This window comes from Vitis vinifera, chromosome 12 (genome assembly GCF_030704535.1).
Source record: "Vitis vinifera cultivar Pinot Noir 40024 chromosome 12, ASM3070453v1".
Lineage (NCBI taxonomy): Eukaryota > Viridiplantae > Streptophyta > Magnoliopsida > Vitales > Vitaceae > Vitis > Vitis vinifera.
In genome coordinates, this window is record NC_081816.1 from 4,634,443 (window position 1) to 4,662,442 (window position 28,000).

Below are 28,000 nucleotides of genomic sequence, written 5' to 3' on the forward strand. Positions count from 1 at the left end.
ATACAAATATTCTGAATAATTTTGGAATATATTTTTTGGAGTTTTGTCTTATTCCTCTCGTGTTATTTTCATAATTTAAAAAAGCTTTCTAATGAAGATTTAAAGATAGACGGTGGTGGGTGCCGGCTAAGCGAACTTAATAATTTAAATCTATTTAATAACTTAATTTAAATTATTAAGTAAATTAAGTGTATAGATAAAATAACTTAATAGTATAATTTAAAATATAAAATTAATTTAAGTAATAAATAAATATAATTAATTTATTTTTAAGTTAATATTTTTATTTTTATGTTTTTTAATTACATATATAATTTTTTTACTATTCCATCACGACTTCTATTATTACTTGATCTCTCTTATTTTAATTATCATTTATAATGATATATATATGTAAATTTGATGATTTAAATAAAATTTTTAATTAATTTTATCAAATAATTTTAATACTTAAAGTAAGAATTAAGTAATAAATTTAAAGTCAACTTAAATTTTTAAGTATTAAGTTTTATTAAATATTCACTTAATGGGTGTTTGGTATATCAACTTAGTAACTTAAAAGTGACTTAATTTAGTTTAAATCATTAAGTAAATTAAGTAATATTTGGTAAAATAATTTAATAATATGACTTAAAATAAAAAATAATTTTAAAAAATAAGTAAAAACAATTAACTTACTCTTAAGTAAACATTTTCATTTTACCATTTTATTTCAATGTGTCCTTATTATCTTCATAATTTTTTTTGCTCCTCCATGACCATCATTGTTATTTGACGTACTTTGTTTTAATTATAATTTATGAAAATAAATAGTCAATTTGATAATTTAAAATAAAACTTAAATAATAAGTTTTTAAATCAATAATTTAAATATAATTTAACTTAAAGTCAATTTAAGTAGTTAAGTAACCGAATTTTCTTTTTAGAAAATGCTTTCAAAATAAAATAAAAAATGCTTTTGAAAAAATATTAAGCATTTAGTAAAATTTAAAAAGCATTTTTAAAAAGCTAAATTCAAGTAAATAAAAATATTGTGAAACGTGTGATAAGGCTTGTGTCTGTTATGGTGGGGGAGCATATTCTACTCCTTCCTTTTAACCAGCTTCAAAATTCAAACAACCCATTCAGAATGGCAACAAACCCACATTCAAAAACACAAACATGAATCCTAGATCTTCATATTTCAGCTTTATATGAACCCCCATCTAGATTACTCTGACGAAGCCAGCAGCTAGAGCTCTTGCTAAGAGGGACTTGTCCACGGATTGGTATCCCAACCTTCTCCATAGCTTTCATTCTCTCTTGATCTTGATCCATGTCCTATTATCCTTGGGCCATGCTTTCCATATTGTTAAAGCACACAATTTGACGTTCAAGCTTCTTGGGGGCCCTCCCCACCTTTGGACACTAGTAGTCACGAGGAACATGCCAATAAAAAGCATAGGCCCGCCTGAATGACTGGTTTTCCATGCCTGCAAAGCAACCCTTATCATTGCCATTCCCATTTTCTAAAGTGCAGTATACCTTTTTGGTCATCAAGGGAAAGTCAAATCATCATTTGCAAGGAAAAGAGAACTGAAACCATAATTCTTTTACCCAAATAGCATCCACTCGAATCAACATTCTATAACTGAAAGGGGTTCAGGAAAAAATAGAAAAGTCAGATTACAGGATCTACAGCCAAATATGTTCAGGGTTTAGGATGGTTCATTCAACTGTTTCCACTCCAAGTAACAGATTACATACCACATGTGAAGGTTTCCTGACTCCTGAGGGCTGCAGATTGTATGTTGTCTAACTGAGACTCTTCATGTGATGCTCAAAAACATTTTAAAATGACTGGCAAGCAGAATTCTGTCAATGGGATCTTGAGTAGTTGCCACATTTGTCAAACTGTACACTCACTAAGATGCCAACTTGCAATGTGTACGCTCAATGCTCTCTCACAAATCCATAGAATGTATAGCACAAGCTCGTCAATTACAAAGCAGAATTTACACGAATATATCACAACCAAAATTACCAATTCCTACTGTATTATATCCAGTTTGTGCATCAAACAGCATAAAGCTTTATAACCTGCTGTATCTTTGCTCGGCAAACAGGGCAAACCCCTTTCTTGGCTTTGATCTCATTCAAACAAGTCATGCACCCAGCCATATGACCACAGGGAATGCATGCACCTTCGATTGGGGCTTCCCAACAGATCACGCATGAGGAAGAATCACCTTTATCCTTTGTTTTACTCGTCCCTGCAGCATCATATTCTGCAGCTGGAACAGACAAGTCCACTGGGCTCAAATCAATTGGTGGATAGTACACTGGGCCTTCAGTTAAAGCCTCAGGAATAGGTGGAGCAGATGGAGCTGGAGAAGCCAATACAGGATTTGTGTTGCTTGTTTGGACAACTTGGGGAATGTTATTCTGGGTTTTGTTAAGTTGAGTTTGATTGCGAATTAGCCTAGATTCAGGCACACCCAACCCATTGAATTCTCCCCTTTTTGATTCATCTGCCCATCCACTGCTACTTGAAGCCGAATGTGTAGGTGTACCATCAAGGCTCCATCCACCATGACTAGTATTATCCACTGGGTTTCCCCAACCATTTGTGCTACTTGCTTCTGAACCCAGGCGGGTACTTGAAAGGAGCACTGGTTGATCCACTGCAGCAGACTGAATGGAGGCACCCACGGCCATTGCCAGTTCTGCAGCTTCTGTAGCCGTTTGACTTGCTGGAACTGAAGGTCGGGCATCATGAAGCATTGGAGTAGGCAAAACCTGGAACAAGTCAAGAAGTTAAGCAATTTATAGTCAAGTGCAGTTAAAAAACTAAAAAATCACTGAGCACAAAGTACAAAATAACATTTCAAACACCAATCCATTAAATCCAGTCTTTTCTTCAAACCAAGAGTTTCATAACATAGTTGGCTATAACATAAATCCAAAAGAAATTTCAAGGTAAGAATAGCATGAACATTACATTTCTAATTATACATATATTAGAGTAATACATCTAAAAGCAATATAATATCTAAGCAAAGTAAGGGTTTTCCACACCTTCCTTTTGGGAATATGAGTTTTTTACTTTTTGTCACTTACTGGGAAAATTTTACACTATTTGGCACAGGATCAGAAAACCTAGAATCATGTGCTTGGCCAAGTCAAAAGATCATATAAATACTGTCATTTAAAAATGCATCATGACAGAATTCATGCATTCTTCCTAATCATACGTTTGAATAGATAGAAGGATATTATGTCAAAATCTTGTACACAATGGTACCGAGGTAGTCTGCCCCAAAGGAAGGGCAAGGCAACCAAAGGACTCAATGGCAAAATGAGTCCATTTGCATCCAAAGACCAAGGCACGCAGAAATTTGCTAAAGAAAAGCTGTCAGGCTTTTTATAAGGTCCTTGGCATGGGCTGAGAACAACTGCCAACTTTCATGCTCAGCACTGATGGGAACCAGAGAGACCATAGGCTTGCACCATCAATCAGGCCAGGGGAGTGGGTTATGGCTAAGCAGTGTTGACTTTCTTTCTTTTTTTTCTTTTTTTTTCTGTTATTTTAGGTTATCTCTAAGCATAGTAAATTCTGATGTCAATAGAACAAATATAGAATCAAAGGATTTGTATGATTTCATCCTGCTTTTTCTCACTGATTTTTTATGTAGAATGAGATGCATTTAACATTAATCAGAGAATTAACCATTAGATATGTACATTGTGTGACAAATGCACCTGATAAAAGAAAACAAAGTGAAGGCACATATTTTATCTTGGATTGGGCTTTGACCATCTCATATGAAAACCAATTGGTGTCCAGTGAGGGTGGGCAAAGCCTTTTATGGTATTCAACCACCATCATTTGGGTGACCCACCCACCGGGCTTAACAGCAGCATTGTTGCACCCCCAATATTTTATTCAGACATTTGGAATTACTGAGTCACAAGAACACATGAAATTTACAATTTAATGGAATAAACTTCATGCTCTGAGACCTTATTGCGATCACTGATCCTCCTTCCCAAAATATGAGCTAAATCCAGTATGAGCATAGCATATTTTGCAATGCAAAGTATCAAGAGTCATTAGTACCTTAACATGTTTATAATCATAGAAGCATACATCAGGACATACTTCATTGGATATTCATTACCATGGAAATAAATAATGTATCATAACCAGCATGGATGGCCCAGTATAAAGGGGCGGCCCTAGGGCTCATAGTAAACTAGAATGCTCTTGGTTCGATTCCCATGGGCACCAACATACCCTGATTTTACCCAATACATCTGTTTTGTGGATGATCGTTTGTATCTGAGGTTTACCCCAAGTCCCTGTGCCCAAGGAGCAATTCACACAACACACACACACACAAATTTTGGCCTTACAGTGCCAAAGAGGACATGAATCCAATTTCATATTTTCACAGGCCAAAACCAGTAACAAGCCACTGTGCTACACAACAGCTATTATACTTCAAACAATATCTCAACCATAAGTATGAATATATTTTCAATTTTATAAGTAACCTACACTAAAGAAATAAATAAATATCTAATGTACTTACCTTATATGAAATGTGAATTAATGCAGCATACATACAGAATAGAGTAATACTAAAAAGTAATCCACATACACCGCGATGCTGTACCTGAGGAATTCCTCTGCAAGCATTGTATAACCACCGAAGTTGCTGCTTGTCACCCTCATTGGCAGATGCTAGCTTGTATCGAGTCTCTAATAAGGATATAAATTCTCGATGTAAAAATAAAAGGTCAAGCATAACAGATATTTAATATATGAGAAGAAGACTGTTTTTGCCAAAGAAATGTAAAATCAGTATCAGACAACAAGAGCCCTGCTTCACACTAGTAATATAATTACAATACATAGCAATTTTCATGTTTGCATGTTAAATAGAAAAAGGTTTGAAGAAGCTCTGCTGAAGAAAGGTTTGGCTCTAAAACTCCATAGGAAGAGAAATTAAGTAAAATTATCTACATTTGAAAGTATGGCCATAAAAGTTTTCCAAAGAATAATTTCAGGAAAAGGTAGTTACTGTTGGACTTGTCAAAAATTATCAGCGCTGGATCTGATTGGTGGAATTTTGGTTCCTCAATGTTGACATTCCCAAGAGCAATAACCGTACAAGGCTGGGCATCCTGTTCATAAATCAGGAGCATGATATCAGTTAACTAGTAATAGTGACTTGAAATAGGAATAAATTACTAGCAGTAGGTTTTCAACGCACATCACATAATAAATTTTTAAGATAATGGAGTAAAAATTATATAATTTGATGTCTAAAGGAGTTAGAGAGCTAGATCCACCAGCTGGCAGCCAATGTTCATATCTCTGCACTGACAGATGTACAAATTTTGGCTGATCTTCCACCACAAACAGGATAATAAAACATATTTGCTCCATAAGGAAAGAAGCGCCTAAGATTTATCTGACCCAACTTCTGCTGGCCACATATTCTAGAGAAACTGCCTAGGACACTTCTACTGTTGCAAAAGGGCTTGAAAATCAGTCACCTCATTAACTATGAATTTGACTGATGTGCTAAACACTGTAAATCAATGCTTCTGCACCAATGCATACTTCACATATTTCACAGCAATAAGCATGTGTCCATTGAATCTAAACACTTTGAAAAATTGGAAAATAGACCCATGAAAAAAGTCACCCAACCAAATGTCCAGTGTTTGGTACTAGTAGTACCAGTTCTGAACCAAACCGGTTATTAGAATATTATAAAATGATTATTTCACTTATACTCAAAGAATTTCCTTTGTTTTTTACAGTTTTAATATTCTTATCATGGGTAATCCAGTTGGTTCAACATCCCACTCTATTTGATCTTTGACCTGGGACACATTTCAGTCCCAGAAAGGTTTGGGTCTAATACATTGCAAATAAGATGCATTGAACAAAGAACTAAAGGTGGATCTAAGCATAGGCAGTGGTGTGAAGCTCAAAGCACCAGACGAGCAGTGTAATGAAGACTACATACCCTGTAAGCCCTAAAGAGGCATTTACAGTAACAATATTGAGGAAAAGCAACATAAATTCCACTCTACTGATTGATATCCATATAAATGGGGTAAATATTTCCTATTTTGATAAATTGAATAATTCCATATATTTGAGGGAATGGGTCATTCCCTGTGAAGGAAGAGAGATCCACATCCCAGTAAGAGGGTTGAGACATGATGATAGTGCACTAGTCTCCACTTAAATAAAAAATAAAATAAGAAGAAGGAAAAAGAGGAGGAAAAAGAGGAGGATAGGATCACATAGGACCTCACCCTTCACAGAGAAGGAAAAATAAAAAGGAAAAGAAGCAATGTTGGCCCATGAATTCTTCAGAGCGGGCTGGCAGGCCGGGTGGATGGGGACCGTTGAAGTAGTGCCTCAGCGTGTTGTAGCCACTACTTTGACTCCTTGCACTTATTGCAATTATGAACTCCATGGAACTTTCTCGATTCCAACACAACTTATCCTTTTGGAGATAACATAACAAACTACGTGAGCCTCCCAACGAAGACATCATAAATCCTATCCAACTATGACGGGGACCGTCAAAGAAGTGCCTCAACACATTGTAGCCTCTACTTTTGACTCCTTGCATTTATTGCAATTATGAACTCCAAGGAACTTTCTTGATTCCAACACAACTTATCCTTTTGGAGCTGACATAACAAACAACGTGAGCCTCCCGACAAAGCCATCATAAATCCTATCCGAATATAAAAAAGAAAAGGCAGTTTCATTATGGTGGTATACCAGCCACTTGTTCTGGAATTTCCAGTTCCAATCGTAGCATATAGATCCGTCAGTGGATTTGTATGTATAGCCACTTAGTAGACAAAGTGAAAAGGGGAAAACTATCGCTCATTAGAAAAAGATGAGGATAAGAGCACAGGGGGAAACTATCACTCATTAGAAAAAGATGAGGATAGGAGCACAAAGGACCTCACCCCTCACAGAGAAGGAAAAATAAAAAGGAAAAGAAGCAATCAAGATAAAGCCATATTGGTGAGAGAGGAGTTTCCAGTTTAAACTACGTCCTCAAATAATATACAAGCATAATAATGGAAAAAACAATATCTTTCTAAGGGGGGTCGTCTCACTCTCATTAAGAGCACTCTCTCAAATCTCCCCATCTATTTTATGTCGCTTTTTGTAATCCCAAGAAAAGTGAGACTCAGATTGGAGAAAATTCAAAGGGAGTTTTTGTGGGGAGATATGGAGGAGAGAAGGAAGATCCACTTGGTAAGATGGGCGGCTGTTTGCAAAGACAAGAGGCATGGAGGATTGGGGTTAAGGCATATGAAGGATTTCAATAAGGCTTTGCTCGGTAAATGGCTTTGGAGATTCCCTCTTGAGAGAGGGAGTTTTTGGAGGAAATTCATTGTTGGTAAATTTGGAGAGAAGGAAGGGGGTTGGACCACTAAAGAGGTGAGAGAGTCTTATGGGATGGGCCTTTGGAAAGACATTAGAAAGGGTTGGGAGGAGTTCTCTTTTAGAACTAGAATTCATATTGGAAATGGTAGAAGCACTAGATTTTGGTGGGACATTTGGGTAGGAGACTCTAAGCTGAAGGATATGTTCCCTCAGCTGTTCAGAATGGCAACGAACAATTCTGCTGTAGTGGCTGATCTTTGGGGGAGGCAAGGAGGGGGTGGTGGGGATTGGGAGGTGCACTTTAGAAGATCCTTTCAAGATTGAGAATTGGAGGAGGTGAGTCGTTTTCTGGAACATATTTCTGCAGTAAAGGTTCAAGAAGGGGAGGATTTCTTGGTTTGGAAGATTGAGAGGAGGGGAAAGTTTAGTGTTAAATCTTATTATAGGTCTTTAAAGGGTGAGAATAGCCCTTTCTTTCCGGCCAAAGAGGTTTGGGGTTCACATGCCCCTTTGCGAACTCGTTTTTTTACTTGGGAAGCAGTTTGGGGGAAAATTTCTACTATTGATATGTTGATGAGGAGGGGTTGGTCTATGGTTAATAGATGCAATCTGTGTAAAGAGAATGAGGAATCGGCGGACCACATCCTTATTCATTGTGATAAGACAAGGAAGCTATGGAATTCATTGTTGTCTTCTTTTGGGGTGATATGGGTATTCCCAGCTTCAGTGAGAAACTTGCTAGGCGAATGGAAAATTAAGGGCCTAGGGAAGAAAAGGAAAGCGGCGTGGAGATTAGCACCTATTTGTCTCTTTTGGTGCATTTGGGGAGAGTGAAACCGAAGAACGTTCCAAGAGGAAGAAATGTCAGATACGAGTCTAAGGAACCTCTTTTTTCGGTCTCTTCTAGAGTGGTCTAAACCTTTTCTGGACTTGGACTATCTCTCCTTTCTGATTTTTTTGGTTATGGGGTTGAAGTTTAGCTGTTTCCTTTTTAGTCTGTTGTTGTTTTTGTGGCCTTGGGTTTGGCTTTCTTTGTATACTGCCTGTGTACATGGGGAGCGCCCCCTTTTAGGCATGTTTTAATCATTTTTCTTCTCTTTGTCTATCAAAAAAAAAATAATGGAAAACAAGAAATGGCAAAAAAGAAGCATTCTTTTTATTTCTTCCAAGTACTAATGGCCCCAACAAAGGAACTAGACAAACCTGCATATAAAATCTTCTGACATTAATCAACTTAACAAACTAGCATGCATATACAACTCAAATTAAGGGATACCTGAGGGAAAAAGCTTTCTTATTAATAGTTTGTACTAAAAGCCCATAGTAACGGATACAATAAAATGCTTCTAAGAACACAGAAATAATGGTAGTCATTTGGCTTTCAAAAGAATGAAAGAAATAATAGCATGTAATTTGCCCAGCATAAGAAGTTTGTATAGCATTGCTCATCTTAAAAGCCTAAGGAGTTCAAAGTAAGCCTGCAAAGAACTGGACTGAGTCAATATCTACGAAACTAAAGTGGAGAAATTATAACAAACCTGAATGACATTACCATGTTATCCTTTGCAAGTATTTTATGAGACAGTGATTATGGATAGAAGCAAAAATTTGAACATATACATGTGCATAGGTTTGTGTGAGAGACCAGTTATAGAAATTCAAATCATCATGCCAAATATAAGGTCACCAATTAAACTTCAATATACCTGAAAATTAGAATATATGACAAGCTCCAGTCTGAGAGGTTTTGAAGGATTATTGAAACCAGAAGGTATAATAACAACCCAACTGCAAGTTTTAAACTTTAGTCAGCATATGCCCATGGTGATTACAGAGTCTAAGAAGAAAAACATAGAGTTTGCATCAATATGGCAACTTGCATTAATGATAGGTAGGTCATCCAGCAATATGGATAACATAACCAGTATTATACAGTGAAAATTTTGAAGGGCCAAGCTGAAATGAAATGCTTAACAAGAAAGCAGATGGACATTATACAGACATTTTTCTTGACAACAACTGAGGAGCTAATGCTTTGAGAAAGCCCGGACCATGCAACTCCCGCAACCAACCAGAGAAAAGGCAAATATGATTCTAAACATCAACAAAATAAAAATAAGATTTTGGCTTGCGAACAATCTTTTAATACACAAAAAGGATAGGAAAAAAAAAACTGAATTTTCAATTCTTTTCAGCACCTCAATTGTCCGGACAACATTGATGTAGCCATTTATTCTAGCAACATCAAGTGACGTTTGACCATCATCATTCCTCACTAAAGCATTTGCTGTAACATGAATTGGTTAAAAGGAAAAGTCCATCATACTTCCATCATTCAGCGAAATTTTGAACAGAACTCTTCATGCAACTTTTAGGCCAAGATCCATTTCATGAAATGGTATTAGTATTACACCATGTGAAATAAATACGACAAACCTCCTTTAGAGAGAAGTAACTTAACAGTCTGGTCCAGGCCTCTTTTAGCTGCATGATGTAAGGGAGTACCTGCTTCACGCCCTGATGCAAATAAAGATCAAGATAAGTGAGCGACCACAAAAGTGCATAAATTTCTTATCCTAAAGTTGGTTGAACTACAACAAATAAGCAAATTTATCACTGGTTGATCAAACAAAGTTGTAATGGATTAACCATAGAACAGTTCACATTCCTTACAGTACAAAATACAAAGTTGAGAGATATAACAAATACTTCAAAAGTGACCAATTGTAGCTATAATTGTAAAACTAACTGAATATACTCCAAAACCAGATTTTTCATAAATGGTAGTTATAAAAGTAAAATTTGGGGTTCATATGAAAAAATATTTCCAAATCTACGGCAATTTGTGAAATTTCAATCAGAAGTTCAGTGTAATTACAACGAACTATAAAGCCAGATGAAAAGATGGACAATAAAGCCAAGCCTGAGGAGGTTGGGATGATTTGTGGAATTACCAGGCCGATAAGCATTGACATTTGCACCCAGGTCAATCAGAGTTTGGGCAACCATAATTAGGTTTGAATCCATGCAGGCCACGATAAGAGGGGTTTTTGCTTCACTGTCAAACCACTGCACCACAACCCAAATGATTACTTTCGACATCCATACAGCTCTATGACGAATTAGAATCAATGATACACTACTACCCTGTTTGGCTTCCGATAAAATGAAGCAAAAGACAATAAAATTAGAATCGTAAAGCATTAATCCTATATCATGCCCATAAAACATAAACCTTAAAAAACCCCTGAACCCTGCCCAATTCAACTATGGTAAGCCCCAAATTCTTCTTTCCCTTTATTTTCTCAGCAACAAAAGAGGAAAGTAAGACGAAACAAAAAAACCGCAATGAAATGGCACCATTATTGTGATTAGATAGTACCTCAAGGCTAGCACCTTCTCTGCAAAGAGCTTTGATGGCCTCTATATTTCCGGTAGCTACATGTTGGTACAGTAACTCATCTTTGGATTGACGGCCACCCATTGAACCAGCACTCTGACCCATGATCTCAAAACTCGAAAAAAACCTCCCAGTCACAGAAAAAACGAAAACAGAAGAAAAAAAATCCCGAAAGGGTAAATCAGAGCAAAACCTGGGTCTGAATAAACCGAAATTTGAAATATCGTAAAGGGTGGATGGGATTGTAGGGAGATAATGCTTGAAAGGAGTGAGATTATGTGTGAATTGTCTGGAGAAGATTCAGAAAATGTGGAATTCTGGGAAAATTCTGGGTGTGAAACAGAAACTTTTTCTGGCAGTAAAGGATTTTCTCTACCATTGGAAAGCGATGGTCCACACGAACTGATTTCCTTGGAACAGCGATCGTACCATATGAACATTCTACCATTCTGGATGTCAAAAAACACATAAATATAAATTTTAGAATATATCGAATATATTTTATGTGATAGATACAGAAACCCTTTTAAAACTATTTTAAAAAAATCTTAAAATTTTAAAAATTAGTTAATATGATATACCATAAGAGTGAGAGTTATTGAGATTATATAAGTATGGACTTTAAGTGTTTAAAAAACATGAGGATCCTATAAGATAAACAATATCTACATAATTGAGAATCAATTTTTTATTCCAAAGTAGTGATTTGTTTTACCATATGAAAGATATTCATCTATTTGGTCTCATAATCTCGTGTAATACAACGATGTTGTTTTTGTATGGGTTGTGTTTGTGATATCCCATATCGGGATATTTATTTGTTCTATAATCCCATGAGACACGACAATATTGTGTTTGTATAAGATGTGTTTGTGATATTTCATATCTTATTTGTTTGGTTTTACAATTCCATGGGACATAAAGATGTTGTGTCTATATGAGTTGTGTTTGTGATATCCCATACCCAGATGTTTAACAATTTGATCACATAATCTCATAGGATACAACGATGTTGCGTTTGCATGGGATGTGTTCGTGATATCCCATATAGAGATATTTATTTGCTTGATCTTACGAGTCATAACAATGTAGTGTCTACATTAGTGATATCACATTTCAAATAGGGAAGAAGAGTTTAAATTACCATTAGTTTCAATAACACCTTTTTATAGAATTGAGTTAATACGATGTTGTGTTTATGTCAAATAGGGGAGAAAAGGTTTTTGAGTCATTGAAGTTATATAAGTATGAACTTCTTTAAATAATAATAATACGATGTTGTGTTTAAGCCGAATATTGGAAAAAAAGTCGTTGGAGTCATTAAAGCTATATAAGTACAAATTCCTTTAAATGCTTTGAATTATCATTAGTTTTAACAACACCTTTTTATATAATTGAGTTAATAATAATGGAAGGAAAAAAAGAATGGAGGTTAATTGAATTATTTTAATTTTAAAAAATACCGGAAATTATTGATGTTTAAAAGAAAAATATGATATTAATTATTTTGTTAGGGTTAATTTGTTAAGCTGAAATTTTGATATCAATGCTCTGATTTTATGTCTTAAAACGTGATTTTGAATTTAACATTTGACAAAACTTGAGGATGATGAAGTTGATGACTTGGCAGCCAACTGCACACCTACGGCAACTGAACTTAGGAAAATGTTCCTTAATGTAAAATAAAAAATTAAAAAAGAAAAAAGAAAAAAGGTTTTTAGTTTTAAAAAACAAAAAATATATATGTTTTCTAAGAATATGTTTTTGTTGTTTTCAATTAATTTTACATTTTTTTAGGATTACTAAAAAAAATTAATTATATAATAATGATGAAAAATAAAATATTACAAATAAAAATTATTTTTAAAAAATGTTTAAAACCATAGAAAATAGGTTAGAAAACATTTCAAATTCATAGACAAACTTTTATTTTATAAAAAATCAATAAAAAAAATTTAAATTTAATTTTTAAAAACTATTTTTCAACTCTATTTATTGAGAGACTTTTTAAATATACTTTTTTGCATTTTTCATTTACTTTTATTAGCTAATAGAAGGTGGTGTTTGTTTGTTTGTTTTTTTTTTTTAACTTAATTCTAAATAAAATTTAAGATTAAGAAGATGTTTGTTTTTGTAATTTTTTGTTGAAAGCAATTTGCTTTCAAATTTTAAGTTGTTTGTATTTCTATTTTATTTTATAACTTATTATAATTTTTTTATTAAATAGAGAAAAGTAAAATATTTAGTTTTTTTTAAATAAAAATGTAGGATATTATTTTTTTTTAGTTTTTAATGCTTAATATAAATAAAATATTACAAAAACAAATAATCAAATTCTTAACACTATTAATCACAAGTATTAAATTATTTATTTTTATTAAATATTAACTAATAAAAAAAACAAACATATTCATTTTAGTTATAATAATTTACTTTAATATTCCAAAAAAAGTTAAATATCTTAATTTTTCCTCAAAGCTTCTGACAAAGAAAAAAGATATTCTCCCTCTACAGACTTCAAGGCCACAGCTGTCTCCCCTCGTGAGGAAATTAAAAATTTTCAAGATTGAAAGAGAGTTTTATGTCCGTTCCCGTACCTATAAAAGGAGCTTCAACCTTCTTCATCAGGCAGAGTTTGAAGGAGAGTTTCAAGAGCTTAGAGAGAGCTTGCAAAAAGAGAGTGCAAAAGTGAGAGTGAGAAATTAAGAATTCAAAAAATTTTCTTTTTTAATTTTCTTCCTTTTGTATTCATCAATTTGAGTCATCCCTTTGCTGTCAATCAGCTTAAGTCATCAACTCTCTGTAATCAAGGTATATTTTCAATAAATAATATTTTCAGATTCAAATATCTGTGTTTTAATGATTAAATTTCTGTAATAAATTAGACAGAATTAGACATTAAATATTTATGTTTTTATACTTGGAGATCATTAGACAGAATTAATTATTACGTACATGAACTGTTGTATGTTCAAGTCAAAATATTTAAGAAATAAATAATAAATTAATAAAAAAATTAAAGATTTAAAAATTGAAAATAAATTATTTTTAATAAGTTAAAAGAATAAATACCACTTACATCGTTTCATATTTCATATTTAGCTGGGTAAATTAAAGGTGAAGTTATGGCTATGGGGCAATATCCTTTTGTTAAAGTTTATTAAATATAAAATAAAATAAATTTTATACAATAAATAAATATTTTTATAATTTCTATATTAAATTCAATTTTAAAATAAAAAAGTCTTTTAGTTAAAGCATAAAAGCATGTGCTTGGAAATGTTTTTGAAAATAATTCTAAATAATAATTAAAATATATTATTAAAAAAATACTTTATTTTAGAAAATTTCTCAAATAATTATTTTCTATAAAAAATTATTCAACATATTTTCAAATTTGAAAAATATTTTTTTCATTTTTAAGAAGAGAAATTTAAATTTTCTAGCTATTGCAACATTTTGATTTCCAACCCCATAGGCCACAATGAACTCCTCCATAGTATTCCATATCTCAATTTGGGCTTAAGAACGGTAATGTTATGTTTGGTTTCAAAAAATTTAAAGAAAAATATGAGGAAAAGAAAATATAGAAAAAAATGAAGAAAAATTTAAAATAAATATAAAGTCAATAAATTATTTTGATGCATTACTTAAAAAAAAAATTATTTATTTAATTATTCTATAGAAAAATTAAATAATTAAAAATATATTTTTTTTAAAATAATTTTAATTATATTTAATTTAAAAATAATAATTTTTCTTAACATTTCTCTCTCTCACTATTACTTTTCGAGAACCAAACATAGTCTAATGCTCACCAACTCAGGTGGGAATGCTCACCAAGCACCATACACCAAGAGAATTGAAAATCCTCCTCCATAATAATAACTGAGCTGAAAATTTTTAAAGACTGTTCCAACTTAACTGGATCAGAAAAGAAGAACTGAGATACAGAGTCCCTAGAATTGGGGAAACTAATTAAGCATACTAAGCATCTTGCCTAAGAAGAGGATTTACAACATTTTGTATAGATGGAGTACTGTAGAAGCACCATATAAAGTACGACCCCAATGAAGCCAGCTGCTAGAGCTCCAGTTACATGGTTGCAGTAGTTGGGTACTTGGTCACAGATGGGTAGCCATCCTGCATATGAATTCCCTTTCTTTCCCACATAGGCAATTGACAATGCTGCTGATATGCTTGAAGTGAGAAACATGGTGATCACCTAATCCAGACAATAATGAGCCCCCATTAGTTAAAATCATTGAAAATATCCGGTTCTCTGAATCGGGTTGTTGTATTTATAACAAACCCTTTTGTCTCATCTTAGATAGATATTGTCTGGGTCTAATTAACCCGATTTTAAAACATGTATATATTATTAAAAGAAATGTACTACATATCTTAATAGCAGAAACATTTTCTTTTGTATGTACAGTGTAAGAAGATGCTTATGGAATTACCACATCGGAGGCGATGACTAATGGCCATAGCGAACCGTGGGAAGGAAGAAACAGGAGGAGAAGGCTGTAGGCGCTTCCTATGGCATTGGCAATCACGAAATACCTATACCATTATACAGACTTTTAGCCCATAACACAAACCAAAAGATGACCATAACCATATCAAGAATGGGAAGGATGGGAAGAGAAAATTGAACTCACTTGAAGGCAGGGGTATGGCTGTACTTCGCTTCAATCGACAAGGAGAGGTAGGTAGTCCTCTCATGACTAGTAGCCATGACAATGGCAGCCGAAAGGGTGGCTCCAAAAGCCAGAAGCCTTAGAACAAGGAAGCAGATCCTGTCCGTATTCTTTGCCATCATGACAAGAGTTGGTGATTACCAGCCAGGTAGAAGAAAGAAGCCTAGAATTAGAAGTTTGGAGTGGATGAGAAGGAAATGGGGCATAAGGGGAAGGTTTGGAGATGAAGAGCTCTGATCGGTGATGGAGATTTAAGGGGGAAAAGCTGATGGAGGGTGGAGGTTTTTTTGGGAAGACAGATGAGGGGTGGTGCACTTGTATTGTTGCCAAAATGCGTTGTGTTAGTTGAGATTCTCAACCATTGCCACCTGCCCAGTTGAAGTTTTGGGTTTCGGCGTATTGTTAATTGTTTATTAGTCTTTTTCTCCGTTTGGGTAAATGGGAAAAGATGAGTAGGGTTGGTCTAACGTCCACTTCCTTTGAAGGGGGGACTTGTACAGTGCAGTGGCTGTTTGGAGAGATGGAAAAAGGGGAGATTGAAATACCGGGTTGGTCAGAAAAATTTGAACTTTGGTAGCTAAAACTAGTTTGAGTTTTTTGAAATTATGAAAACGCCAAGTCACACTGTTAAACTAACCACCGGTTTCTTGGAAATTTATGTTGGACTGATAGTCAACACTACATAGCATGCATTTCATTCTTATGGCCGAATAGTCTCATTTGTAACACTCCAAAAATGATTGAGGGAAAATATTAAGGTATGAAATTGGTACTACTTGAACTTCCCGACTTCCATCATTGAGTGTATATGATAAAATTTAGATCATTGAATAAAAGTATAAATAAATAGACAAAAAATGTTAAGGTACTAAAATATGGTATCTATGAAACAAGATATTTGAACCATTGAAATGTATGGTGAGAGGTCATGAAATAGTGGTACAAATAAGTAAGATTAAGATATAAGAATATGAACAAATACGATCATAGTACAAATAATATAGACAAAAAATTATATACGTAGCATCACTTGATTGATGGTGTTCGATAGGTATCGAAAAAGTGTCATTTGATTTTACAATAAGACCCTATATAGTGTAAAATATAAAAATATAAATAAATGAAATTTGAATCAAATTAATAAAATTCATTGTTTTAATATTTGGGTGAATAATTCAAATATTTTTTTTAAAAAAAATAGCAAGTAATAGAGAAAAATAATGGTAAATATTGTCACCCAATCAAAAGTACCAAACAAAAAGTGATGGGGAGTGGGGACAAAATTTTAGATGTATTTGATCTCCCATTTAGAATCTTACAACTGACTTAACTAAAAAGTGAAGGTTATCCATTTGAATAGATGAGAGTCTAGTACAATGATTGATTTCAAAAGCATACTTTTTATTTTTATTTTTTTCATTTTTAAAATAAAAAAATAGTAAATTTTGTGTAAATACAATAAATTTTTTGAGACTTATGTAAAAATTATAATAACAAATTTTTTAGATATTAAAAAAAATTTAATACCTTAAATTTGAAGATCTTGAAAAGTAATTTTTAAAAACATGAGATAAATTAATACATTTAGTATAAAAATTATTATATTTTATATGGAAGTTATTATTATTTTTTATTTTTTATTTAAAAAAATATATTTAAATGACTATGTATTATTTAGATAAAAATCTACAAAAATCATTTTGATAATATTTTCATTAAATTTATTATATAATAAAAAAAATATATTTTCGCCAATATATTATATATAGAGTTCGTTTTGTTTTATGATTTTAAAACAATTTTCTAATTTTAGAAATAGAAAATTGTTTTTAAAATTTTGTAACACGGTTTGGCTATTGTTCTATGAAAACAATTTTTAAAAACAAAGTGAAATAAAAAATAATAATTTTTAAATAACAAGTAAGAGTTGTTTTCACCGATATTTTAAAACAAAAGGAAAATATGAACTTGTTTAGTCATGTTTTTAAAAATCATTTTTTATTCTTTAACTTAAAAACAACTTTTAAAAACAAATTGTTAGCCCAACGGTTCTCTTAATCGGGTTTTGATGATAACAAACCATGGTTAAGTGATGAGCTGATTTGAATGGTAAAAAATCTTAGGTATAAATTCAGAAATTCATTAAAGGACCAAATAGATACAAGATCAGAACTTTGGGAAGACTTTTGATCATAGGAAACGAATGTAAGATGAGTGTATGGGTGCACTTAGGATTTTCATACCGTTTCATGCATCTTAGAAAACTCGGTTTATCCTTTAAAACTTCGATTTCATTAAAACCCAAGTTTTATCAAATGTATCTTAAGCAAAACGTTTTAAAATTGACATATTAATTCACCTAAAGACCTTGCCTAAGTGTTAGAAAATAAAGGAATTGAAAAAGACAGGTTTTCGGGGCTAAAAGGTTGAACCAATTGAGACTCTGGCCAACCGACTCAACCGGTTGGGGAATCGGTCGATCGGTTGCCCTTATTCGGTCAAGGAGTGCCAAAAACACACTCTCTCTCATCTAGTAGCCTTTTCTTATCGATTGAGGTTCACCCCTTCTCGGTCAAGGTTCGGTTAAGGCAACGGTAACCTGCCAAAGCATTAAATGCTCCAATGGCTAGTGAATCAGTCGACCCCTAACTCTATCGGTTAAGGCTCCCTTTTGCTGTTTTTGGCTCCCGAGCTTAGAAACCTATAAATTGATATATCCACTTCATTTATGACATAGAGAACACTTGCAATCAATTGTCTACCTACATGTTCTTGACCTAAAATCTCTCATTTCTTTCCTAGTGCATTAAATCATCATTTGCATATTCTTTAGTGCACCATTGCGAGTTATCATAACTTTGTTTTGTATTTAAACTATCTTTGAGCTAGGTTGAGGGATTCATTCTTATAAAAACCGAGTGTTAAAGCATTCAAAAAGTTTGAATTTTAAAGAATTTGTGTAAGAGCCCATTGGAGCCGGAATCAAAGTGTAAGAAGATTGGAAGCTTAGTTGAACCTTCAAGTTAGTGAAACCTTCACTCGGTTAGGAGATTGAAGAGAGTTGACGTAGGCAAGGATGTGCCGAACCACTATAAAATCCGACTTTGAATTCTCTAACTCTATTTCTTTATTTTTGTTATTGTGCTTGAACTTGTTGTGTTTGAAAATATTTTAAAAAACCCAATTCACCCCCTTTTTAGTGTTTTTCTTAATTAAGCATAATCTTTATTTTCTCACAAATTTTAGAAAATATGACCAAGGACCCTTAATTAATTAATGATAAAAATCCTCAATCCAAAATAATTTCATCTTATGCTTGGGAACTAATACAACATACATTAAAAAAGGGTGAATGAATCGAGTTTCAATATATTTCAATTGTTGTATATATTTTTAAATCTTTAATATTAATTTTATAATTTTGAATATCTCTTTTAATTTTTAATACTGATTTTAGTATTTTACAATCCTATTGCATTGGTTTTGTTAAAAATTAAAACAACAAAATAGTAAATGCACATTACTGGACCCACTAATTTTTAAAATCTTCATATGTTTCTCTCACCTTAAATACTTATAAAAAAGCTATATTTGGTTCCAACAATTAGAGGAAAAATGCAAGAAAAATAAAATAAAAAATAAAAAATAAAAAATAAAAAAATGATTTAAATAAATTATTTTTATATTATATTTTAAATTTATTTACTATATTTTACTTATGTATATATATATATAATAATTTTTTTAAAAAAATATAAAATTTTAACTAATTTTAATTATACTTATTTTTGTTTTCATGTTTTTATAATAAAATAAAATATGAGAAAACTATTTTAATTATTTTTTTAAATATTTTTTTGAACTTAATTGACGTTCAATTTATTAATATTTTAATCGTGGAAAGAATATTTTATACTTAAATATATAATTATTATGTTTGTGTGTACATTATTAGATAAATTTAAATTTTCCTATATATAAGACAATGGGACAAAATTTCATGGTAATGTAGTGCACGGTATTTTTTATTATTATTTTACTAAAAATTATAAATGTTATATAAAAGTATGTTTGATAATAATTTTAAAAAGTATTTTTAAAGTATGTTTGATAGTGATTTTAGAAAACGTTTATAATATTTTTAATACTTATACGACAAAAATTTTTGAGTGTTAGAAATATTAAAAATATTTCATAAAATTTCTACTAAATGGACTTTTAGTGTAAAATTTTTTTTTGAAAAAAAAGGTGTTTGGCAAAATTCAAGAAACATTTTTAAAAATCTAGAAAATATTGAAAAATTATTTATAATATAATTTTAAGAAATACTTTTAGTCTAAAAAATATTTTTGAAAGACTCGACAGTGATTATATGAAGCGTTTTTAATATTTTTAAAGATACATTTAACAATAATTCTAAAAGACATTTTTAATATTTCTAATACTTGAAAGATAAAAAACTTTATAGTGTTAAAAATATTAAAAATACTTCTTAAAATCATTATCAAACGAATTATAATACTTTTCGAGAAAATATTTATACTGGGCAAACTCATTTTTAAAGATATTATAAAAAGTAACTAAATTTAATCTTTTTTTTGGAATAAAAAATAACCAAAGATATACTTTAATTTTTCAAAAATTTTCCCATTTTCTTAATTCCAATCCTATTATGGGCCAATTCAAGGCCCATATCCAAAAAGATGGTGCCCACTAAATTGCGCCATATGCTCACACAACTCCACGGTCAGTCCTTATCCTAAGCACCCCTCACCTCCCTCATCTGCCTATATATACCCATACCCCGTTCGTTACTAGGTTCTTTGAGCCTGCCTCTCTTCTAGGGTTTTCTGTCTCCGCTAAATCTTCTCTAGAAAGCTGCCTACAAAACTAGAAAATTAACGTCTAGAAACAGAAGGTTCAATTTCAATTTGAAAAATTATAAAAATTAAGCACAGGAAAAGTTGTAGCTCTCTGGAAAAGTAATATATACGGATTCCAAGTTACTAGAGGATCCAACTGTTAGGATTTTGTGAGGTGTGTGGAATTAGGGTTTTGCTGTGAAGATGTACGGTGAAGACGAGTACGATCCAACGGTGGTTGAGGAGGAGGAGGATGATGATGAGGAGATCACTCAGGAAGATGCCTGGGCGGTGATCAGTGCCTACTTTGAAGAGAAGGGTCTGGTGAGGCAACAGCTTGATTCGTTCGACGAGTTCATTCAGAATACGATGCAAGAAATCGTGGACGAGTCGGCCGATATCGAGATTCGCCCTGAATCGCAGCACAATCCCGGTCGGCAGTCCGATTTCCTTGAGGTGTGGTGTGGTTTATTTTCGTTGTATCCTGCTTGGTTGCTGAGAAAGTTTGGTTTTATAGGTTTGTTTTCTGTTTAGTTGGTGGGGAAATGCTGGAAACCTAGATAAAATGGAATTATGAATTTAGTATAAAAGAAGGGGTTATGTTTGGTCGAAGAAAGAATTGAGAAGAGAACAAGGAATTTGAAGTGTCAGGTGCTTAGCTGTTTACTTCCCTGTAAAGTGGATATCTCAACCTACGTAGCCTACATAACACGACGGGAAAATTTTAGGTTTTAACTTCCCATCAAGTTTAGTTCCTTCTTGTGCACTTGTTGTTTGGGTATGCAGAAAATGAGTGGCTACCCTAATATAAGATGAGCATTTGTTTGTTAGTTGTTTTGCTTACTGAGAAATTTGAACCCGAGGAAAGTAAATAGATTTGGAACCCCATATTAGGTGGCTTATACTAGTGATGTAGGTTTTTTATTCCGAAGTATGAAGCCTAATTTATTATCTGTTTATTTTATTTTAGAATAAGGAAAAGTGAACCTTGGGTTAACGGATGAAACCCGAAGAATGGTCAAGAAAGAGTAAATGTGTCTTTGGTTTTATCATATATGATCTAAAAACATGCCCAAAAGTGCAATAAATCTTGATTATGGAGGAAAACAAAATTTCTCACTCTTTCTTCCATGTTGATTTTGTGTCTGCACTCCCTTGCTAATTTGGTCAAATTTGTTGTGGATTCTTTTGATGCAGACTATCTATAAGATAAGTTTTGGTCAGATATACCTGAGTAAGCCAATGATGACAGAATCCGATGGAGAAACTGCTACTTTATTTCCGAAAGCTGCCAGGTTAAGGAACTTGACCTACTCAGCTCCATTGTATGTCGATGTTACAAAGAGGATTATAAAGAAAGGGCATGACCTTGAAGAGGTCACTGAAACTCAGGAGTTCACCAAAGTTTTCATTGGGAAGGTACTGAAATTTGGGTTTTAATTGATGGAAACAATTATATGTATTTGCTTTTTGGCTTATTTCTTGTTACATTTCAGGTTCCAATTATGCTTCGATCTAGTTATTGCACAGTGTACCAGAACTCAGAGAAAGATTTAACTGAACTTGGAGAGTGTCCTTATGATCAAGGTGGGTACTTCATTATTAATGGGAGTGAAAAGGTTCTGATTGCTCAAGAGAAGATGAGCACCAATCATGTGTACGTGTTTAAGAAGAGGCAGCCTAACAAATATGCTTATGTGGCTGAGGTTCGGTCTATGGCGGAATCCCAAAACAGGCCACCGAGTAGCATGTTTGTCCGGATGCTTTCAAGGACTAGTGCCAAAGGGGTAAGTGGAAATTATTTACTTAAGTTTCTTTAATTCTTGATCCCTGTTCACATTGATGATAGCATATATATAACTGCAGGGATCTTCAGGGCAATATATCCGTGCTACCCTTCCATATATACGGACAGAAATCCCAATAATCATTGTGTTTCGAGCATTAGGATTTGTGGCCGACAAAGATATATTAGAGCACATATGCTATGATTTTTCTGATACTCAAATGATGGAGTTACTTCGCCCGTCCTTAGAAGAGGCATTTGTTATTCAAAATCAACAGGTACTTCCTTCTTTTTTGAATTTTTTGTTGTTAATTTGTAACTTAGACTGCTCTGACATATATGGATTAGATATGCAGTGGCGGCGATGTTTCTATGGCTCTCATATCATCCTCTGCTTCCAATCTACTTGTTTCCCCTTTTGTGATGTGAGGAGAAGATATCAATGTGATCATCTTGTTTCCAATTAATGTAGGTTGCATTGGACTACATTGGTAAAAGAGGATCCACTGTGGGTGTCACGAGGGAAAAGAGGATCAAGTATGCTTCAAGTGGTGGTTAAAAGTCTTATATGGTTTTGAATTGCTTATAAAAAACCATTTGCCTATTTTTGCAGGTATGCCAAAGAGATCCTTCAAAAGGAAATGCTTCCGCATGTCGGTGTGGGGGAATACTGTGAGACTAAGAAAGCTTACTATTTTGGGTAGGATTTGACTCATATAATTTTTGATTTGTTATAGATGCAGAATAATGTTCTTATAAATTTCATTCTTGTTCCATTACCAGATACATCATTCATCGGCTTTTACTTTGTGCACTTGGCCGAAGGCCGGAAGATGATAGGGATCACTATGGGAACAAGAGGCTGGACCTTGCTGGTCCTTTACTTGGAGGCCTTTTTCGAATGGTTTGTTATATGTGAGCTTTGGATGTTGCTTGGGAACTTTGTTGAATTAGTGTTCATTCTTAAGTGATTTTTGTTTGCTTGGATGCAGTTATTCAGAAAGTTAACCAGGGATGTGAGAGCTTATGTTCAGAAGGTTTCCTCTTCTAATTCCTTTTTTATTAGTCTGAGCATTTTATTTCTGTTATTAAATCAGGCTTCTATTACTAAGCTGTTTCTGTGCATGAACAGTGTGTGGATAATGGAAAAGATGTTAACTTACAATTTGCAATTAAAGCAAAAACAATTACTAGTGGTCTCAAGTACTCTCTTGCTACTGGGAACTGGGGGCAAGCAAATGCAGCTGGTACTAGAGCAGGAGTATCACAGGTTGAGCCCTAATTTTTCTTGTAATTTTCTTCCGTCATTTTGTTATGTTTCTTGTGTCTCCATTTATGGTATTAGAATGGGAGTTTTTTGTCTTTTTTTTCTGTTTTTGTCATTCTTTTGTAGTTAATAACAAATTCATAACCTAAATTAGTTGAAATATCATTCACTTGCAAATAGGTTTTGAATCGTTTAACCTATGCTTCCACTCTGTCGCACTTACGAAGGTTAAACTCACCCATCGGTCGTGAAGGTAAAATTGATTGCTACTCTGTTGCAACTTTCTTGCTGGTTGATCCTCCCTCTTCTTCAATTAAGTTTCCATTCTCATGGTAACCAGGAAAATTGGCAAAACCACGACAGTTGCACAATTCGCACTGGGGAATGATGTGTCCTGCAGAAACACCTGAAGGACAAGTAATAATCTCAGAAAATATCTTTATTTTCTGTTGGAATATTGATCAGTTTATTTTTCAACTTCTTACACTTTGATTACTTGATTGATATTATCTTAGGCATGTGGACTAGTGAAGAATCTTGCATTAATGGTGTACATAACAGTAGGATCTGCAGCAAATCCTATTTTGGAGTTTTTGGAGGAGTGGAGTACTGAAAATTTTGAGGTACCTTATTCATGTAAAGTTGTTCAGATTAATTTTACCTCTTTACTTGAATCTCCTAAATTAACATGGCCTATCTTTTTATAGGAAATATCTCCTGCAGTTATTCCTCAGTCAACCAAAATTTTTGTGAACGGTTGCTGGGTTGGCATTCATCGTAACCCTGATCTGTTGGTGAAGACTTTGAGACAGTTGAGGAGGCAGGTTGGTATACATTACTAGTCAGTACTGAAAAGTTAAAACTTATTGATGTCTTTGCCCTTGCACTTGTGGAATTATATTATTTCACCTCCTCAAATCTGTTTGGGATTCTTTGTAACACATGTTATTCTGTTCCACCTGTTTTTCATGTGGTTTTTAGATAGCTGTCTGCAGATCTGTATACTAGTTCTTTGATATTTATTCTTACAGTTCATTTTTTGTTATTTAGTTTTTTCACCTTCTTTGTTATATGTTTGTCTGTATGATCTACAGGTTGATGTGAACACTGAAGTTGGAGTTATTCGTGATATCCGTTTGAAGGAACTCCGTCTTTACACAGACTATGGACGCTGCAGTAGGCCATTGTTTATTGTGGAGAAACAAAGACTGCTAATAAAGAAGAGAGATATCCGAGCCTTACAGCTTAGAGTATGTAAAGTTGAAGCTATTAGTCCATAAAACAATATTATTGTCTCTTTTACCACTCATCCTGTTCTTCTTCTCTCAGGAATCCCCTGAGGATGGTGGATGGCATGATCTTGTGTCAAAAGGATTCATAGAGTATGTTGATACTGAGGAAGAGGAGACTACAATGATTTCCATGACAATCAATGTGTGTATTCCACTAACTTGTTTTTTCTTTAGAAATTAATTCTCAGTTTATGTATGCCAAGATGTTTGGATTCATGCTTTTTTGAGTTAAGAAATGTCTCTCACAACATACCACATGTGCATATGGTTATGCTGAATTTATCTTATTATTCTTGTATTTGATGGTTTTTTTTCCTGCTTTAGTTGATCGATTGCTTATGATGTTTTGCAGGATCTCATTTCTGCAAGGCTCAACCCGGAGGAGGCTTATTCTGAAACTTACACTCACTGTGAAATTCATCCCTCATTAATATTAGGTGTTTGTGCATCTATTATCCCATTCCCTGACCATAACCAGGTTAGTCTGTTGTATTCCATGGTTCTTGGTTGATCAACATGAAAGTACATGCATGTGTATTTTTGTTACTGTTTTTTCTCATCTGATTTATAATTTGGGGAAGCAATGTGTGTGCATGTGTATTCTCTACTGATCTCATTTATAATTTGGTGGATGATGCAGTCTCCTCGTAATACCTACCAATCAGCTATGGGAAAGCAAGCCATGGGAATTTATGTCACCAATTACCAGTTACGAATGGTGCGGACATGTTCATATTTTCTGTCTTATGTGCACCTGCTATTCTTTCTGCAATTTGTCATTTTTTCTCTACAATTGAGGCTCCATTCCTTTCTTTTCTTTTCTCAGGATACGTTAGCCTATGTTCTGTACTATCCTCAGAAGCCCCTTGTTACTACCCGTGCCATGGAGCATTTGCATTTTAGGCAGCTGCCAGCTGGCATAGTAAGCAGTTGGCCTTTTTTCTAATTGCTTGTTTCTACTGTGATCTTGGAATTGGTTATAATCATTTTTATTTTTTCATTTTTCCTCCCCAAAGAATGCCATCGTTGCCATTGCCTGCTACTCTGGGTATAACCAAGAAGATTCTGTTATTATGAACCAATCATCAATTGATCGTGGATTCTTCCGGTCACTATTCTTCCGGTCATATAGGTATGCCAAATGCTCAGGAAGCAACTCTGTTCCATTATTTGCTGAATTCTGTTATTTTTTTCTCCCCCTCACTGTAGCATACTTCTCAATTTTTATTTGACAGGGATGAGGAGAAGAAGATGGGGACACTGGTGAAGGAGGATTTTGGGCGTCCAAATCGGGAAAACACCATGGTAACACACCATCACTCCCATTTCCCCCTTCCACCTTTTTTTTTTCCCTTTTAAAGGAGTTGGTCAAACTCTACCGCTGTCTTGCAGGGAATGCGACATGGGTCTTATGATAAATTGGACGATGATGGTCTTGCACCTCCTGTAAGTAATGAGCAAATATTTTACCATGTGCTCAACCCTTCAAGGCCACTAAATAGTCCATCTCATTTAATTTGTACTCATTTTAGGGCACAAGAGTCTCAGGTGAGGATGTCATTATTGGCAAGACCACACCTATTTCTCAAGATGATTCTCAGGGACAAGCTTCACGTTATACACGGCGTGATCATAGCACAAGCTTACGTCACAGTGAAAGTGGCATGGTAGATCAGGTAGATTCAAGTTTTAGACTATGGTTTCTCATTATAGTTTGCAATCCCTGAAACAAACTGGATTTGTAGTACATGTGTATTTTATTTTGCCATGTTGTGAAGAACCTGTCCTATATCTAGAATCTGCTTCTAGATTTTCATTTTTATTTTTAATTTTTTTATGTTTTGAATTTATTTATTTTGTTAGTTCATTAATTTCCCCTCTTTTTGGTAGGTTCTGTTGACAACAAATGCAGATGGGTTAAGGTTTGTTAAAGTACGGATGAGATCAGTTAGAATACCACAGATTGGTGACAAATTCAGTAGTAGACATGGTCAGAAAGGAACTGTTGGCATGACTTATACTCAAGAAGATATGCCATGGACTGTGGAAGGCATCACCCCTGACATCATTGTCAACCCACATGCTATTCCTTCTCGAATGACAATTGGCCAGCTTATTGAGTGCATCATGGGGAAGGTTGCTGCTCATATGGGGAAGGAGGGAGATGCTACTCCTTTCACGGATGTCACTGTGAGGATCTGCCATATATGTTGATTTTCATTTTATAGAATGTCTAAACTCAAAAACAATGTGGTCAATGTTGTCTTCTTGTACCTCATACTTTCAGGTGGACAATATCAGTAAAGCTCTCCACAAATGTGGTTATCAAATGCGTGGTTTTGAGACAATGTACAATGGTCATACAGGCCGACGATTGACTGCTATGATATTCCTGGGCCCTACTTACTACCAGAGGCTTAAGCACATGGTGGATGATAAGATCCACTCACGTGGGAGGGGTCCAGTACAAATCCTTACTAGACAGCCTGCTGAGGGGCGATCTCGTGATGGTGGTCTCCGTTTTGGAGAAATGGAACGTGACTGCATGATTGCTCATGGAGCAGCCCACTTCCTCAAAGAAAGGTTGTTTGACCAAAGTGATGCTTATAGGGTTCATGTCTGTGAGCGCTGTGGGTTGATTGCCATTGCAAATCTCAAAAAGAACTCTTTTGAGTGCAGAGGTTGCAAGAATAAAACCGACATTGTTCAGGTAAACAGCTATATTTTTGCCAAGATCACAATTTTTGGTGACACTGCTCACAGAGGGTTTTAATCTTCATTCCTGTATTGCTTTTATATTTAGGTGCACATTCCATATGCTTGTAAGCTCCTCTTCCAAGAGCTCATGGCCATGGCCATTGCCCCAAGGATGCTTACAAAGGAAGTGAAGCCACCCAAAGATCAAAAGAAAAAAGGAGCATGAAATAATACATTCTAGGGCTGTCTAATTTGCTTGTGAAAATTTCTGGTCATTGATGGAGTCGCGTCTTCTCTGGGGCTGAGGATCATGAGGATATATTTTTCTAGTTCTTCCAAAATGGAAGAGCTGACAAGTAGAGGATTACAATGGTAGTTTTATCATGTTACCAACTCAGTATGTCGGAAAATTATATGATTGCTGCTGCTGCTGCTGCAAAGGACTGTTTCCTGTACACGTAGCTGCAGAACAGGCCTCAGAGGTGAGGGTTGCTAAGCAGATAAAAAGCCATTGCTTCCTGAAGAACGAAGAAATTAAGAGAAATTTGGGGATGAGTTTGTTGTTGGCTCATTCTC

At 34.0% G+C, this 28,000-nt stretch overlaps 3 protein-coding genes across 3 annotated transcripts; 1 reads left to right on the forward strand and 2 right to left on the reverse strand.

Annotated features, from left to right (window-relative positions):
• Window positions 1-1,572: 1,572 nt before the first annotated feature.
• On the reverse strand, window positions 1,573-11,287 carry LOC100247153 (putative E3 ubiquitin-protein ligase XBAT34). Its single transcript, XM_002274036.4, has 9 exons — window positions 10,800-11,287; window positions 10,372-10,486; window positions 9,854-9,934; window positions 9,616-9,704; window positions 9,420-9,511; window positions 9,124-9,205; window positions 5,067-5,169; window positions 4,659-4,744; window positions 1,573-2,778 (listed from the first exon to the last, which is right to left on the reverse strand). The coding sequence occupies exons 1-9, from the start codon at window positions 10,920-10,922 to the stop codon at window positions 2,056-2,058; spliced, it is 1,494 nt and encodes a 497-aa protein (XP_002274072.1). The 5' UTR covers window positions 10,923-11,287; the 3' UTR covers window positions 1,573-2,055.
• Window positions 11,288-14,679: 3,392 nt separating this feature from the next.
• On the reverse strand, window positions 14,680-15,820 carry LOC100242039 (CASP-like protein 1C2). Its single transcript, NM_001397860.1, has 3 exons — window positions 15,482-15,820; window positions 15,281-15,383; window positions 14,680-15,042 (listed from the first exon to the last, which is right to left on the reverse strand). The coding sequence occupies exons 1-3, from the start codon at window positions 15,640-15,642 to the stop codon at window positions 14,818-14,820; spliced, it is 489 nt and encodes a 162-aa protein (NP_001384789.1). The 5' UTR covers window positions 15,643-15,820; the 3' UTR covers window positions 14,680-14,817.
• A 4,511-nt stretch (window positions 15,821-20,331) lies between these two features.
• Window positions 20,332-27,958, forward strand: LOC100252267 (DNA-directed RNA polymerase II subunit RPB2-like). Its single transcript, XM_002274015.4, has 25 exons — window positions 20,332-20,838; window positions 21,580-21,801; window positions 21,879-22,169; window positions 22,249-22,446; window positions 22,641-22,705; window positions 22,782-22,868; window positions 22,952-23,072; window positions 23,161-23,205; window positions 23,301-23,438; window positions 23,616-23,688; window positions 23,776-23,852; window positions 23,951-24,058; window positions 24,143-24,259; window positions 24,530-24,685; window positions 24,765-24,869; window positions 25,080-25,205; window positions 25,368-25,445; window positions 25,554-25,649; window positions 25,744-25,859; window positions 25,963-26,032; window positions 26,120-26,173; window positions 26,260-26,403; window positions 26,618-26,917; window positions 27,015-27,437; window positions 27,531-27,958. Exons 1-25 carry the CDS (start codon window positions 20,587-20,589, stop codon window positions 27,648-27,650), a joined length of 3,582 nt encoding a protein of 1,193 aa, XP_002274051.1. The 5' UTR covers window positions 20,332-20,586; the 3' UTR covers window positions 27,651-27,958.
• Window positions 27,959-28,000: the final 42 nt, after the last annotated feature.